The sequence below is a fragment of the Leucopleurus acutus genome (genome assembly GCF_964270905.1).
Source record: "Leucopleurus acutus genome assembly, chromosome: 14".
NCBI lineage: Eukaryota > Metazoa > Chordata > Mammalia > Artiodactyla > Delphinidae > Leucopleurus > Leucopleurus acutus.
The window spans coordinates 83,207,191-83,219,564 of record NC_139156.1 but is presented as its reverse complement, the minus strand read 5'-3'; the positions used below and the strand labels follow the sequence as shown (position 1 = coordinate 83,219,564).

At 49.6% G+C, this 12,374-nt stretch overlaps 1 protein-coding gene across 2 annotated transcripts in view; it reads right to left on the bottom strand.

Moving 5' to 3' along the window:
- Positions 1 to 609: 609 nt before the first annotated feature.
- Positions 610 to 12,374, bottom strand: part of LOC309971764 (uncharacterized protein C1orf198 homolog) — a 32,038-nt gene continuing 20,273 nt past the window's right edge. For both annotated transcript variants that reach the window (XM_082855151.1, XM_082855152.1), the window contains 2 exons: positions 4,648 to 5,160; positions 610 to 1,800 (listed from right to left, as the gene is read on the bottom strand). In XM_082855151.1, the coding sequence (XP_082711277.1) occupies positions 1,744 to 1,800; positions 4,648 to 5,160 (570 nt within the window). In that variant the 3' untranslated portion in view covers positions 610 to 1,743. The remainder of the gene's footprint in view (positions 1,801 to 4,647; positions 5,161 to 12,374) is intronic.

The following is a 12,374-nucleotide window of genomic DNA, read 5'->3' as shown; positions in this document are numbered from 1 at the left end:
GCAAGCATGGGTTCTAAGGTCACTGCCCTCAAAGCTGGAAGCGAGGGCAGGTGTCGAGCCCGGCTCCGAGGCTCAGCAGCTGACCTGCAGGGCTGGCACCCGGCTGGGATTTCGTTTTCCCCTCATTGCCATGCTAGGAATCTTTTTTTCTCTTGAGTGTTTCAACTATACTTAAACAGTACAGAAGGGACATGTATTCACCACGATACCGTCGGTCACCAAAGGAGGAAGGTCAGATGCAAGACCCCCAGGGGCCAAATGCAGTTCAGGGACAGGATGCAATTGGCAGAAACCAAACCAGAAGTTGGCGAGGCCACAGCTTTGGCAGAAACTTTCTGGAAAACACAAGTCGCCACGTGCTTCACCTTGGAGCCAGATAAAATATTCTAAAAACCATTTCAGAAGGTCCTATGGAACAGAAAGGCATCGTAAAAAGACACACTTTGATACTGAAACTAGGTGCTCACTGGCAGGACTCGCAGGGATTAAGGCGTCAGGTGAGGAGAACACAGTGAGAGGCAACGTGGAGACCACGCTCGGGCACGTACTGCAGGCTCGCACCACCCGGGGCCGCGGGGTAGCGGCTCCCCGCCCGCCCTACCCCGCCCCGTCCTCCCGGGCAGCCTCGGAGCTGCCCTAACGCCCCTCCCCAGCAGCAGGGAACACAGGTCAAGCGGGCAGCCGAGTCCACCTCCAGGAGATGCTGTTGCCATGACCACGAAGGTCTCCAGGGGGCGCCGCTCGGGCCATGCAGAAACTCGACTCCGCTTCTGCTGGCGGTCAGGGTTGAGGGAGTGTCCACTGTGACGCAGCTTGACCAGTCCTTGGGTTGAAGGACATCCAGTGCCCCTAACAGCTTCACGCTGGAAGGTTCTAACACAACTAATCAGAAGGGCCTGGTCTGCCAGCAACACCCGCAGGTGCCCAGGACAGGAAACACCCAACAGGCCCCAGAATTAGCAAAGAACTTCCAAAGGGAAACTGGTACAAACCCAAGAAAAGTGGTAGCCCTACAACTGCTACATCTAGGTACAAAATAATGTAAAGTTAATACAAAACTTCTAAACATGCAACTCGTTAATAAACAATGATGAATAGTTTGAATAAGTACCACGGCAGCCTAAAGACAACCTCCATCACATGCCAACAACCTGTTTCCTGGAAATGACGTGAGAATGAAGGGTGGCACGTGATGCAGAAGCGTGGCTTCAGCAAGGGAAGCCTGGACAGCCGGAGCGTGGCGTTGAGGACTCCCGCCATGTGGGGCAGGTCTCCCCATGGGCACAGCCAGCACCCAGCACCATTATTGCTGAGGACAGCCACCCACTGAAAGGAGCCCCGTGCATTTCTAAAAGGGAGGGGATACGGGAGAGGAGATGGAAATCACTTTATGATTTCTGTGACAGGGTTGAGAAACATCTTTCTCTGAGGAGGGGGAAAATTGGGTGGAGCTAGAACAGAACATTTATTTACAAGGTTTACTGAATTCCTAAGAGTTTTTAAAAATTCCAAATGTAAAACTTCTGTTAATCAAATCGCTGAAAATAGCACAGGTATCTGTTCTTACCAAAACGGGAAAAATCTGGAAAGCTGGACAAGGCAAAATTTACCAGTTTCCAAACGGTTAAGAAAAGAGCGTAGCGAAACTATCAAAAGACACAGGCGAACGCTGCCCTTCTTCTCCTTCGCCACACCGCTTTGGAAAACATTTTGGGATTCTTGGTTTGTTTCGTCTAACACATTTTACCAATTGTCCAGAAAATCAAATCCTGTCTTCAAGATGACATTACTTGAGCTGACCTGTAGAAGGGACAAAAACACCAAAATAAGGCATGAGACTAAGTTAGCATAAGCTAAAAACAGCACCTCATTTAAAATGACCCAAATGAAATAGTCCGCTCCCGTCTCAGAGGCTCCCTGACCTCAATTTGCCTCAGTGCTGGGAACCAGAAAATTAAATAAAGCTCAGTGCCAGCCACACTCCACAGGATCCAACACGCACCCCGCTCCGTCCCCAGGCGTGTCCGAGGGCAGCCTGCGGAACTACCCACAGAGAAAAGGAGAAGAACGGAGCTTTTCTATTGTTGGATGACGGGCACGTTAAAATTTAGTCACTGTGGACTGAGGGAACAAGTTGCAAGTTTCATGTGAGCCTAATATGAAACACACACACTGACAGACGAAACAAAATGCAATAAATTACCAAGGGAAGGGGGTGAGAAATACGGAGAGAGGGCGCAAAGCGCACTCTTTTCAGATGATGCGGAAGGGTCTGGAGTGGTCTTCCCTAACCTTACCAAGGGAAGGGGGTGAGAAATACGGAGAGAGGGCGCAAAGCGCACTCTTTTCAGATGATGCGGAAGGGTCTGGAGTGGTCTTCCCTAACCTTACCAAGGGAAGGGGGTGAGAAATACGGAGAGAGGGCGCAAAGCGCACTCTTTTCAGATGATGCGGAAGGGTCTGGAGTGGTCTTCCCTAACCCAGGGCCACTCTTCAGGCCACAGACTGCCCACTCACAAGACATGGGGTTGGTTTAAAGGGCCGTCTGCGAGCACAGGCCGCTAATTCAGACACATCTGCACAGGCTTCCGCCAGCCGCCTGAGGCGAGAGGCCCGTCTCCCGGGTCTAACATGAGTGCGTGTTTCCCTGGTGGCCGCAGTCTTCCCGAGCGAGGGAGCCTTGACCCTGTGCTCTCCACACACCGGCAAACAGAAGATGCTGACGCAGAGGCCACAGAGCTGAACGGCTCCCTCTGAAGCACGTCCCAGGCCCAGTTCTGCCGCCTCTTGGGTTGAGCCAGAGCCCGAAAAGCCAAAGGCGTTCAGGCACACGTTCCTTTTTCTGGTTTCCTACCAGTGTCTTACGTGCAGCCGCACTGCACGCTGTGCTGTGCACTCGTAAATCTGTTCTTTCAAAGGGTTTCAGGTGCTCTGTCCTACTCACAGCCCCCAACCCCACACACACGCTTTCCTGCATCTCGTTACAATGAAGACCCTCACGTAGCTTATATAGATGCTTCCTTCGGAGGAAGTGGACCCCACTGCGGAGTGTCGGAGAGAGAACACCAGGCAGGAAGATTAGGGCGGAGATGGAGCCGGGCACCAGAGCGGCAAGGGAGGGGCCCAAAGTGCCGGCCTAAGATGGAGGGAGACCCTGAAAGGAGGGATAGGCTGGACGATGGAAGGCAGAGGGCCTCCCGTCCCGGGGCTCCCCTTCTTCGGGAGGACAACTGACTAGGTCATCTGCTTAGAGAGGCGTGGACGTGCCTGGAACCCCAATCCAGGAAACACCCAGAGGATGACCACAGCTCAACAACAAAACCCACAGCCAGGGGCTGCCCTGCTGGCGCAGTGGTTAAGAACCCGCCCGCCACTGCAGGGGACACGGGTTTGATCCCTGGTCCGGGAGGATCCCACATGCCACGGAGCAACTAAGCCCATGCACCGCAACTACTGGGCCTGCGCTCTAGAGCCCACGAGCCACAACTACTGAGCCTGCGCTCTAGAGCCCACGAGCCACAACTACTGAGCCCGCATGCTGCAACTACTGAAGCCTGCGCACCTAGAGCCCGTGCTCCGCAACAAGAGAAGCCACCGCAATGAGAAGCCCGTGCGCCACAACTACAGAGCCTGCCCTCTAGAGCCCGCGAGCCACAGCTACTGAAGCCCTCAAGCCTAGAGCCCGTGCTCCACAACAAGAGAAGCCACCGCGATGAGAAGCCCGCGCACTGCAACGAAGAGTAGCCCCCGCTCGCCGCAACTAGAGAAAGCCTGCGTGCTGCAACGAAGACCCAATGCAGCCAAAAATAAATAAAATAAATAAATTTATTAAAAACAAAACACAGCCTCCCTCTGAAACACACCTACCTATTTATTTATTTATTTATTTATTCATTTTCTCTTCTCTTTGCTGAGTTTTCTCAAGCAATGCAGAACAGCTGGTAAAGACAACAGTTGGCGCTCCACAAAACTGGGAAAACATGGAGAAGCCACCCATGCTGCCTATTCTCTTGTAGGGCTCTTTCTTCACGACACACGGCACTGCAGCCAGTGAACCTCTCACATCTTTCTCTTCCTTTCCCTCTGTTCCCAGAAAGAAGTCCTTTCTTTAGGACTCCTCCCTGGACACCTAACCCTGTTTTGCGTGGAAATGAGAAGTGGCCCATCATTCCTGAGGCAAGTCTCCCGTGGTCCCCAAACAAGCACGGCTGCTCTCCTGGCAGAGGCTTGGGGTCCCAGCCACTTCCCCCATGTCCCTTGGGACATCTGCGGGTCCCCTCCTCACCGACACTGCAGCCCAGCCTCCCAGGCCCCTGCGTGGCACCCACACTGCCGCCTTCCCCCTCGAGTCCTCTGCTCCCTGCCCCCTGCGTCCCTTCCGTACCTGCCCTCACACAACTGGGGAAGGGCGGTGGGCATCTGGGACACAACCACGGAACAGGCAAACAGGTCACGGCACCAGAACACGTCTCCTGCCTGTGTGCTGGTCGCCAAGCTGAGCGACAACCCAGCACACCTGAACCCAGAAGTCCTCCGAGGGATGGCAGAGGAAGGAGAAAATGGGGGCATCTGTGGTCCGCCCACCCACGTGAGGTGGCCCTGGCCACTCGGGAGGAAGGAGCCCCTGGCCGGAAGCAAGGCACCCACCTGTACAGGCACGGGTTCCGAGAACAGAGCACCCTCCGTGTCCCCCACGGGCTCGGAGGCGGCGGCTTCGCTCAGCGGGCTGCTGCAGGCCTGGGCGGGCTGGGGTCTCTCTCGCTCCACGCTGACGCTGGGCAGGACCCCCTGCTCCTGGCGCAGGCTGCTGGACTTTTCCACCTTGGCCTCCCTGGCCTTCGGGGCGGGCTCCTGCCGGTAACAGACAGGCAAGACCTTTTCCCCTTTCTCCATAGACTTGATCTGGCTGGGGGTCAGCGACTGGAACTCGGCCTCAGGGCCCTCCCCCCGGGACCGCTCTGCATTGATCTTCCAGAAGGACGCTTCCTCTTCCTTCCGGGCGGCGGGACCCAGAGCATCCAGGCTGGAGGACTTGCTGCCCTGGGAGGGTCGGAGGGCCTGCGAGCCCTGAGGGGCTTTGGACAGCGGCCTGGGCTCGGTGGAGGTGCTGCAGCTCGGCTCTTGGATGGACAAGAAGGACACGCTGAACTCCATCTGACTCTAGCGGGATGCGGGGAGGGAGGGAAAGAAGAGAGCGACACATGCGGTCAACGGGACAGGTGTGCCGGCCCACAGGTCCCCCCCAGTGGCAACAGCGCCGCCTGCTGTCCATTTGCTGGCACTGCCTGTGCGCCATCACAGCCCTGAAACGCGGCGCAAGCTGTCACATGCTGTCACACTGGAGGCTACGAACAGCTCGGACTCCTGAATCTGACTGACGACTAAGGCCTCTGCTTGGTGGGCAGATCACCCACCCGCCTCTTCAGGAGGGACTCCCGCCCCTTCCTGAGGAGGGTGACTGCCCCCCAGGAAGGGTGCACAGTCAGCACGACAGCACTGCAGTGAGGGTCAAAACCCAGAACCAAGTCCCCACCTCACGGGCCTCTGCCTTCCTGACCGATGGCAGCCAGCAAGGGTGAAGGAAAAACCAGCAGCCAGACCCTGCTTCCCTGGACTAAACCAAGAAAGGCAAGGGCAGGCCTGTGCGCGGCTGCAAAGACGTGATCCCCCTCACGCCTCCATCCCACACTCCGCCTGCACGCCCGCTACACACTGCATGTTTGTGTGCCCCAGATTCACATGTTGAAGGTCTAACTCCCGAAGTTAGTATTTGGAGGCAGGGCCTTTAGGAGGTTTAGGTGAGGTCATGAGGGTGGAGCCCCCAGGACAGGATTAGTGCCCCGAGAGATGCTCTCTTTCTGCACCATGTAAGGACACAGTGAGAAGGCGGCTGTCTGCAAATCAGGAAGAGGGTCTCCCCAGGACCAACCCTGCTGGCACCGTGATCTCGGACTCCCAGCCCCAGAACTGTGAGAAGCAGACGTCTGTTACTGGATGCCCCCAGTCTGCGGTATCTGTCACAGCTGCCCGAGCTGACTGTGATCTCAGCTGACCGTGATCTCCTCGGTGCTACCCTGCTGCTCTCAGCTGGTCCTGGCCCTGTTAGGTGGGGAACCCCTGAGGGCAGGACAGGGTCCACATCCCACATCCAAGTGCCCCAGAAACACTTTCCTTGATCTGCTGCTGCTAACCACTGTGACCTCTAAAAGTGGTAGGGCTGAGCTGTTCTGACCAACAAACCACTGAGTGGAAGCCTAACGCCTCCTTACAGTGGAGCACCCTGGAGGGTGGCGTCCCCAAGCCCTGCAGAGTGAGCAATCTGCTGCCTCAGGCATCTCTCAAATTAAACTGGAACATTCTTCTCTTCCTCTCCACTTCTGCTCCCTCATACATTCCCTTCCTCTTCTTCTTTTAAAAATAAAAGTATTAAAACTACATACTAAAATTTGAGGAATTAGAAAAAAATCATTCATAACCTTTCCCTCTTCCCATAATCTCTATTAGTTTGTGTAGTTTCATGTAATCTTTCTCAGATACGTATTTTATGACGTTGCAGTTCTGCTATGCATATAATTTTGGGTATCGTTTCTTCACTTAACCAGAAGCGTCATCAATGGTGTTATGTTGTCTTTGTAATCATCAGTTTGAATGGGCACAAGATACTTCATTGAGTGGCTGTCCCACCATCTACTTTCCATTTTCTTTTATCAGTTTGCTGCTTTTAATTTCTGTTGTTATAACTGAGGCTGCCAGAACATCTTCATGTATACAGCTCTCCCCCATTTGGAGTTAATTTCTTCAGACAGATTTCCGGAAGTGAAGTACCAAACTACAACAGGTTTAAACCTTTCTTTTATTGTGGTTTTGGGTGCATACCAAATTTGTTTGCCAGGGGCTGCCCTGATTGCTAATGCTGCCAGCTATATATCAGAGTAGCAACTGCAGCCACTGCGTCCGTGTTGTCACTGAGTATAATTTACAACTGTGCTAACATGGTTCTCTATTACTTTAATGCATACGCCTTCACTTCTCTCTGGCTGAGACTCTTCCTAGAAGCCCAGATTCTGATGGCCACAGGTCTCTCCTCAAGATGATGAGGCCACAAGGAACTCCAGCTCCGAACACAAGCACAGGCTGCCTCGAAGCTCAGGGTTATAAGAAATAGAACCCAAGAGAAAACATCAAAGCCCATTCAGAGCCTCACGGCATAGCACAGCAACAGGTGTGCAGAGGGCAAAGCGGAGAGAGACCTGCACAGAGGGTCTGTGCAGACCGGCACTCCCCAGCCTGAGGCGCTTGTCTGCTCCACTGCTGGAGCAGATGGGGGCTGGGGGCTCAGGCTCAGGCTTCGGGGGTCAGACCCTGGGGAGGGGACTGGGTCTTCATCAGAAAACAAGACAAATCTCAAGTAAACAAACTAACCTATCACCTGAAAGGATTAGAAAAAGAAGAACAAAATCCTAAAGTCAGCAGAAGGAAGGAAATAATAAATATCAGGGAGGAAATAAATAAAACAGAGGTTAGGGGCTTCCCTGGTGGCGCAGTGGTTGAGAGTCCGCCTGCCGATGCAGGGGACACGGGTTCGTGCCCCGGTCCGGGAAGATCCCACATGCCGCGGAGCGGCTGGGCCCGTGAGCCACGGCCGCTGAGCCTGCGCGTCCGGAGCCTGTGCTCCGCAACGGGAGGGGCCACAACAGTGAGAGGCCCGCATACCGAAAAAAAAAAAAAGAGGTTAAAAAAAACATAGAAAAAATTAACAAAACCAAGAGCTGGTTCTTTGAAAGGGTAAACAAAATTGACAGACCTCTAGCCAGGCTCACCAAGAAGAAAAGAGAAAGAACCCAAGTAAAATAAGAAATGAAAAAGGAGAAATCTCAACTGTTACTGCAGAAATACAAAAAAACATAAGAGAATACTATGAACAATTACATGCCAACAATTTGACAACCTAGAAGAAATGGACAACTTTCTAGAAACTTACAGACCACCAAAATTGAATCAAGAAGAAATAGATAATTTGAACAGACTGATCACTAGAAGTGAAGTAGAATCTGTAATAAAAAAAATTCCTACAAACAAAAGTCCAGGACCAGATGGCTTCACAGGTGAATTCTACCAAACATACAAAGAAGAATTTATACTGATTCTTCTCAAACTCTTCCAAAAGATTGAAGAGGAGGGAACACTCCCAAAGACATTCTATGAAGCCACCATCACCCGGATACCAAAACCAGACAAAGACACCACTAAAAAAGAAAATTGCAGGACAAAATATTTCATGAATATAGATGCAAAAATTCTCAACAAAATATTAGCAAACCAAATCCAACAACACATAAAAAAGATCACACACCACAACCAAGTGGGATTCATCCCAGGTTCACAAGGATGGTTCAACATACGCAAATCAATCAACACACACCACATTAACAAAAGAAAAGTCCAAAACCACATGATCATCTCAATAGATGCAGAAAAAGCATTTGACAAAATTCAACATTCATTCATGATTAAAAACTCTTACCAAAGTGAGAATAGAGGGAACATATCTCAACATAATAAAAGCTATTTATGACAAACCCACAGCCAATACAATACTCAACAGTGAAAAGCTGAAAGCCTTCCCACTAAAATCTGGAACAAGACAAGGATGTCCACTCTCTCCACTTCTCTTTAACATAGAATTGGAAGTCCTAGCCACAGCAATCGGACAAGAAGAAGAAATAAAAGGTATCCAAGTTGAAAGGGAAGAAGTAAAATTGTTACTATATGCAGATGACATGATACTATATATAGAAAACCCTAAGGACTCCACACAAAAACTACTAGATCTAATAAATGAATGCAGCAAAGTAGCAGGATACAAGATTAACGTTCAGAAATCAGTTGCATTCCTTTACACTAACAGTGAAATGTCAGAAAGGGAATGTAAAAAAAACCAACCAAACAAAAAAAGCTTTTTAAAATTACACCAAAAAGAAAAAAAAACCCAGGAATAAACCCAACCAAGGAGGTGATTTATACACTGAGAACTATAAAACATTAATAAAGGAAATAAAAAAGGATTCAAAGAAATGGAAATATATCCCATGCTCTTGGACTGGAAGAATGAACATTGCTAAAATGGCAATACTACCCAAAGCAATTTACAGATTTAATGCGATCCCTATCAAATTACCCATGACATTTTTCACAGAACTAGAACTAATAACCCAAAAATGTATATGGAACCATAAAAGACCCAGAATTGCTAGAGCAATCCTGAGGAAAAAATAAAAAACAAAGCAGGAGGCATAATTCTCCTAGACTTCAGACAATACTACAAAGTTACAGTAATCAAAACCGTGTGGTATCACTACAAAAACAGGCATATGGATAAATGGAACAGGATAAAGAATCCAGAAATAAACGCACACACCTACAGTCAATTGATCTTCAACAAAGGAGGCAAGAATATAAAATGGGAAAAAGACAGTCTCTTCAGCAAGTGGTGTTGGGAAAGTTGGACAGCCGCATGTAAATCAATGACGTTCGATCACACCCTCACACCATACACAAAAATAAACTCAAAATGGCTTAAAGACTTAAACATAAGACAAGACACCATAAAACTCCTAGAAGAGAACACAGGCAAAACATTCTCTGACATAAATCGTACCAATGTTTCCTTAGGTTGGTCTCCCAAGGCAACAGAAATAAAAACAAAAGTAAACAAATGGGACCTAGTCAAACTTACAAGCTTTTGTGCAGCAAAGAAAACCATAAAAAAACCCCGAAAAGGCAACCTACAGAATGGGAGAAAATATTTGCAAATGATGCAACCAACAAGGGCTTAATCTCCAAAATATACAAACAACTCATACAACTCAACAACAAAAAAGCAAAGAACCCAAAATCCCAAAATGGGCAGGAGACCTTAGCAGACATTTCTCCAAAGAAGACACATAGGTGGCCAGTAGGCACATGAAAAGATGCTCAACATCACTAATTATTAGAGAAATGCAAATCAGAACTACAAAGTGGTACCACCTCACACCGGTCAGAATGGTCATCACTAAAAAGTCTACAAATAACAAATGCTGGAGACGATGTGGAGAAAAGGGAACCCTCCTACACTGCTGGTGAGAATGTAAGTTGGTCCAGCCACTATGGAAAACAGTATGGAGGTTCCTCAGAAAACTAAAAGTAGAATTGCCATATGACCCAGCAATCCCACTCCTGGGAATATACCCGGACAAAACTATAATTCAAAAGGAAACATGCACCCCTATGTTCACAGCAGCACTGTTCACAATAGCCAAAACATGGAGACATGTTTAGGAAACAACCTAAATGTCCATCGACAGATGAATGGATAAAGATGTGGCACATATAAACAATGGAATACTACTCAGTCATAAAAAAGAATGAAAAATGCCATTTGCAGCAACAAGGATGCAACTAGGGATTATTATACTAATTGAAGTAAGTCAGAAAAAGGAAGACAAATATCATATGATATCACTTATATGTGGAATCTAAAATGTGGCACAGATGAACCTACCTACAAAACAGAAACAGACTCACAGACATAGAGAACAGACTTGTGGTTGCCAGTGGGGAGGGAGAGGGATAGACTGGGAGTTTGGGGTTAGCAGATGTAAACTATTACATACAGGATGGATAAACAACAAGATCACAGCACAGGGAACTATATTGAATACCCTGTGATAAGCCATAATGGAAAAGAATATAAAAAAAGAATGTATGTATGTGTATAACTGAGTCACTGCTGTACAGCAGAGAGTGGCACAACATTGTAAATCAACTATACTTCAATAAAAAAAATTTTTTTAATCTAGACATTAAAAAAGAAAATCAAAGCTCAGGTGCTGGAGCTCAGAACAAATGCAGACTCTGAGCACATCCAGTGCACCAGGCACAGTTTTCTTTGTTGTTGGGCTTTTCTCCTAAAACGTTTTTATTCTACAACGGAGAAAATGGAGGTCTGGAGCAAATGAGTGAATTGTCCTAGGTCACTAGTCCATTAAGAGCAGCTGGGATTTCAATCTGGAGCAAGTGATTCCGAGGCCTGCAGCTGTGCTGGGCATCACACCACACCTAAAAAGCCAGTGGCCGCCAGGGACGATGTCCATGTGAACACCAGCGATCCCCATACGTGGCAGGACTTCTGTATGTCAGTGACCTAATCTGATTTTTAAAGGGCTGTTTCTGAGTGAGTCATTCTCAATACTCTGCATATTTCCAAACTCCACAATAAAATACAGGGAGAATATGGGCACAGAGATGATGAGTTCTTTAAATAAGCAAAGTGCTAGAAATAGCTTGGAAGTGGGGACTGAGCCTGAGAGAAAGAGTTGAGATTGATCTGGAAATTGCGGGGTAAAGAAAACACTTTGAGTGGTTCGTCAAACACTAGGCTCTTTTAGGATCAGCCATCTCTCCAGTGGGGAGAAGCTCCCGGAAAGCTGGGCTGAACATGAGTCTAGGCACAGGACCGCACTGGGCCGAGCCAGGGATGCTGGGGAGAGAAGTCAGCCACAGTGGTTCCAGGACTGCTTCAGGCCCTCGATCAGGGCACCGCGCAGCACTTAGCTGGCTGGAGTGACAACCTGAAACAGAACCACAGAGGCTTTCAGGGCTCCTTGGGCTACCGGAGCCCTCGTGAGAGCCCCTCAGGGAGGGGGACGTCTTGGTAGAAGAGAGGGCCACGCTGACGGGGATGGCTACTTGGTTTGGGGCGCCCCGGGGTGAAAATGGGGAAAACAAGAACTTACAGAAGAAAAAACGTTCTAGTGTGTCAGCTGCTGAGCCTTTTTGCCCAGGCATGTGTTGATTTCCATTCTGCAAATAAAATACGACTACAACCCCCTTTTAAGAAACAGTCCTCCTTGATCAGCTGCACTGGTGAGGGTCTCTTTCTTTCCCACTCCTCGCCCCAAAGGGCAAAGGTTTGTGGTTTGTGTTTAAAACACACGCCTGTTGGGAAGGGGCGGGCAAAGAAAGAAGAAGAGGGGCAAAGGGTCCTTTTTCCTGACCAGAGTTCATCTTACTTGGCTCCAAGACCCCAGAACGCCAGCAAAACTGGACCAGGACATGGTGAAGAGGGGCTCCTGGTCATTTTCAAAGGCGCGCTGTTGTCCGGGTCACACGGAAGTGGCACCCGCGCTGCAGCTCCCTCTGTGCTTTAGGAGAGCTTTCATTGCTTTTTGCTCGGTGACTCCACCCTCCCTGGGCCGCCCCCTGACCTCCCAGACCAGGGCTCAGCCTGGCGCCTCTGCTCCCTCCCGTGCTTTCTCCCGGGAGGTGCCCTAAGCCCCAGGTCCCCTTCAGAGGCGTCTCCTGCTCACTGGCCCGAAGCCACAGCTACCTTC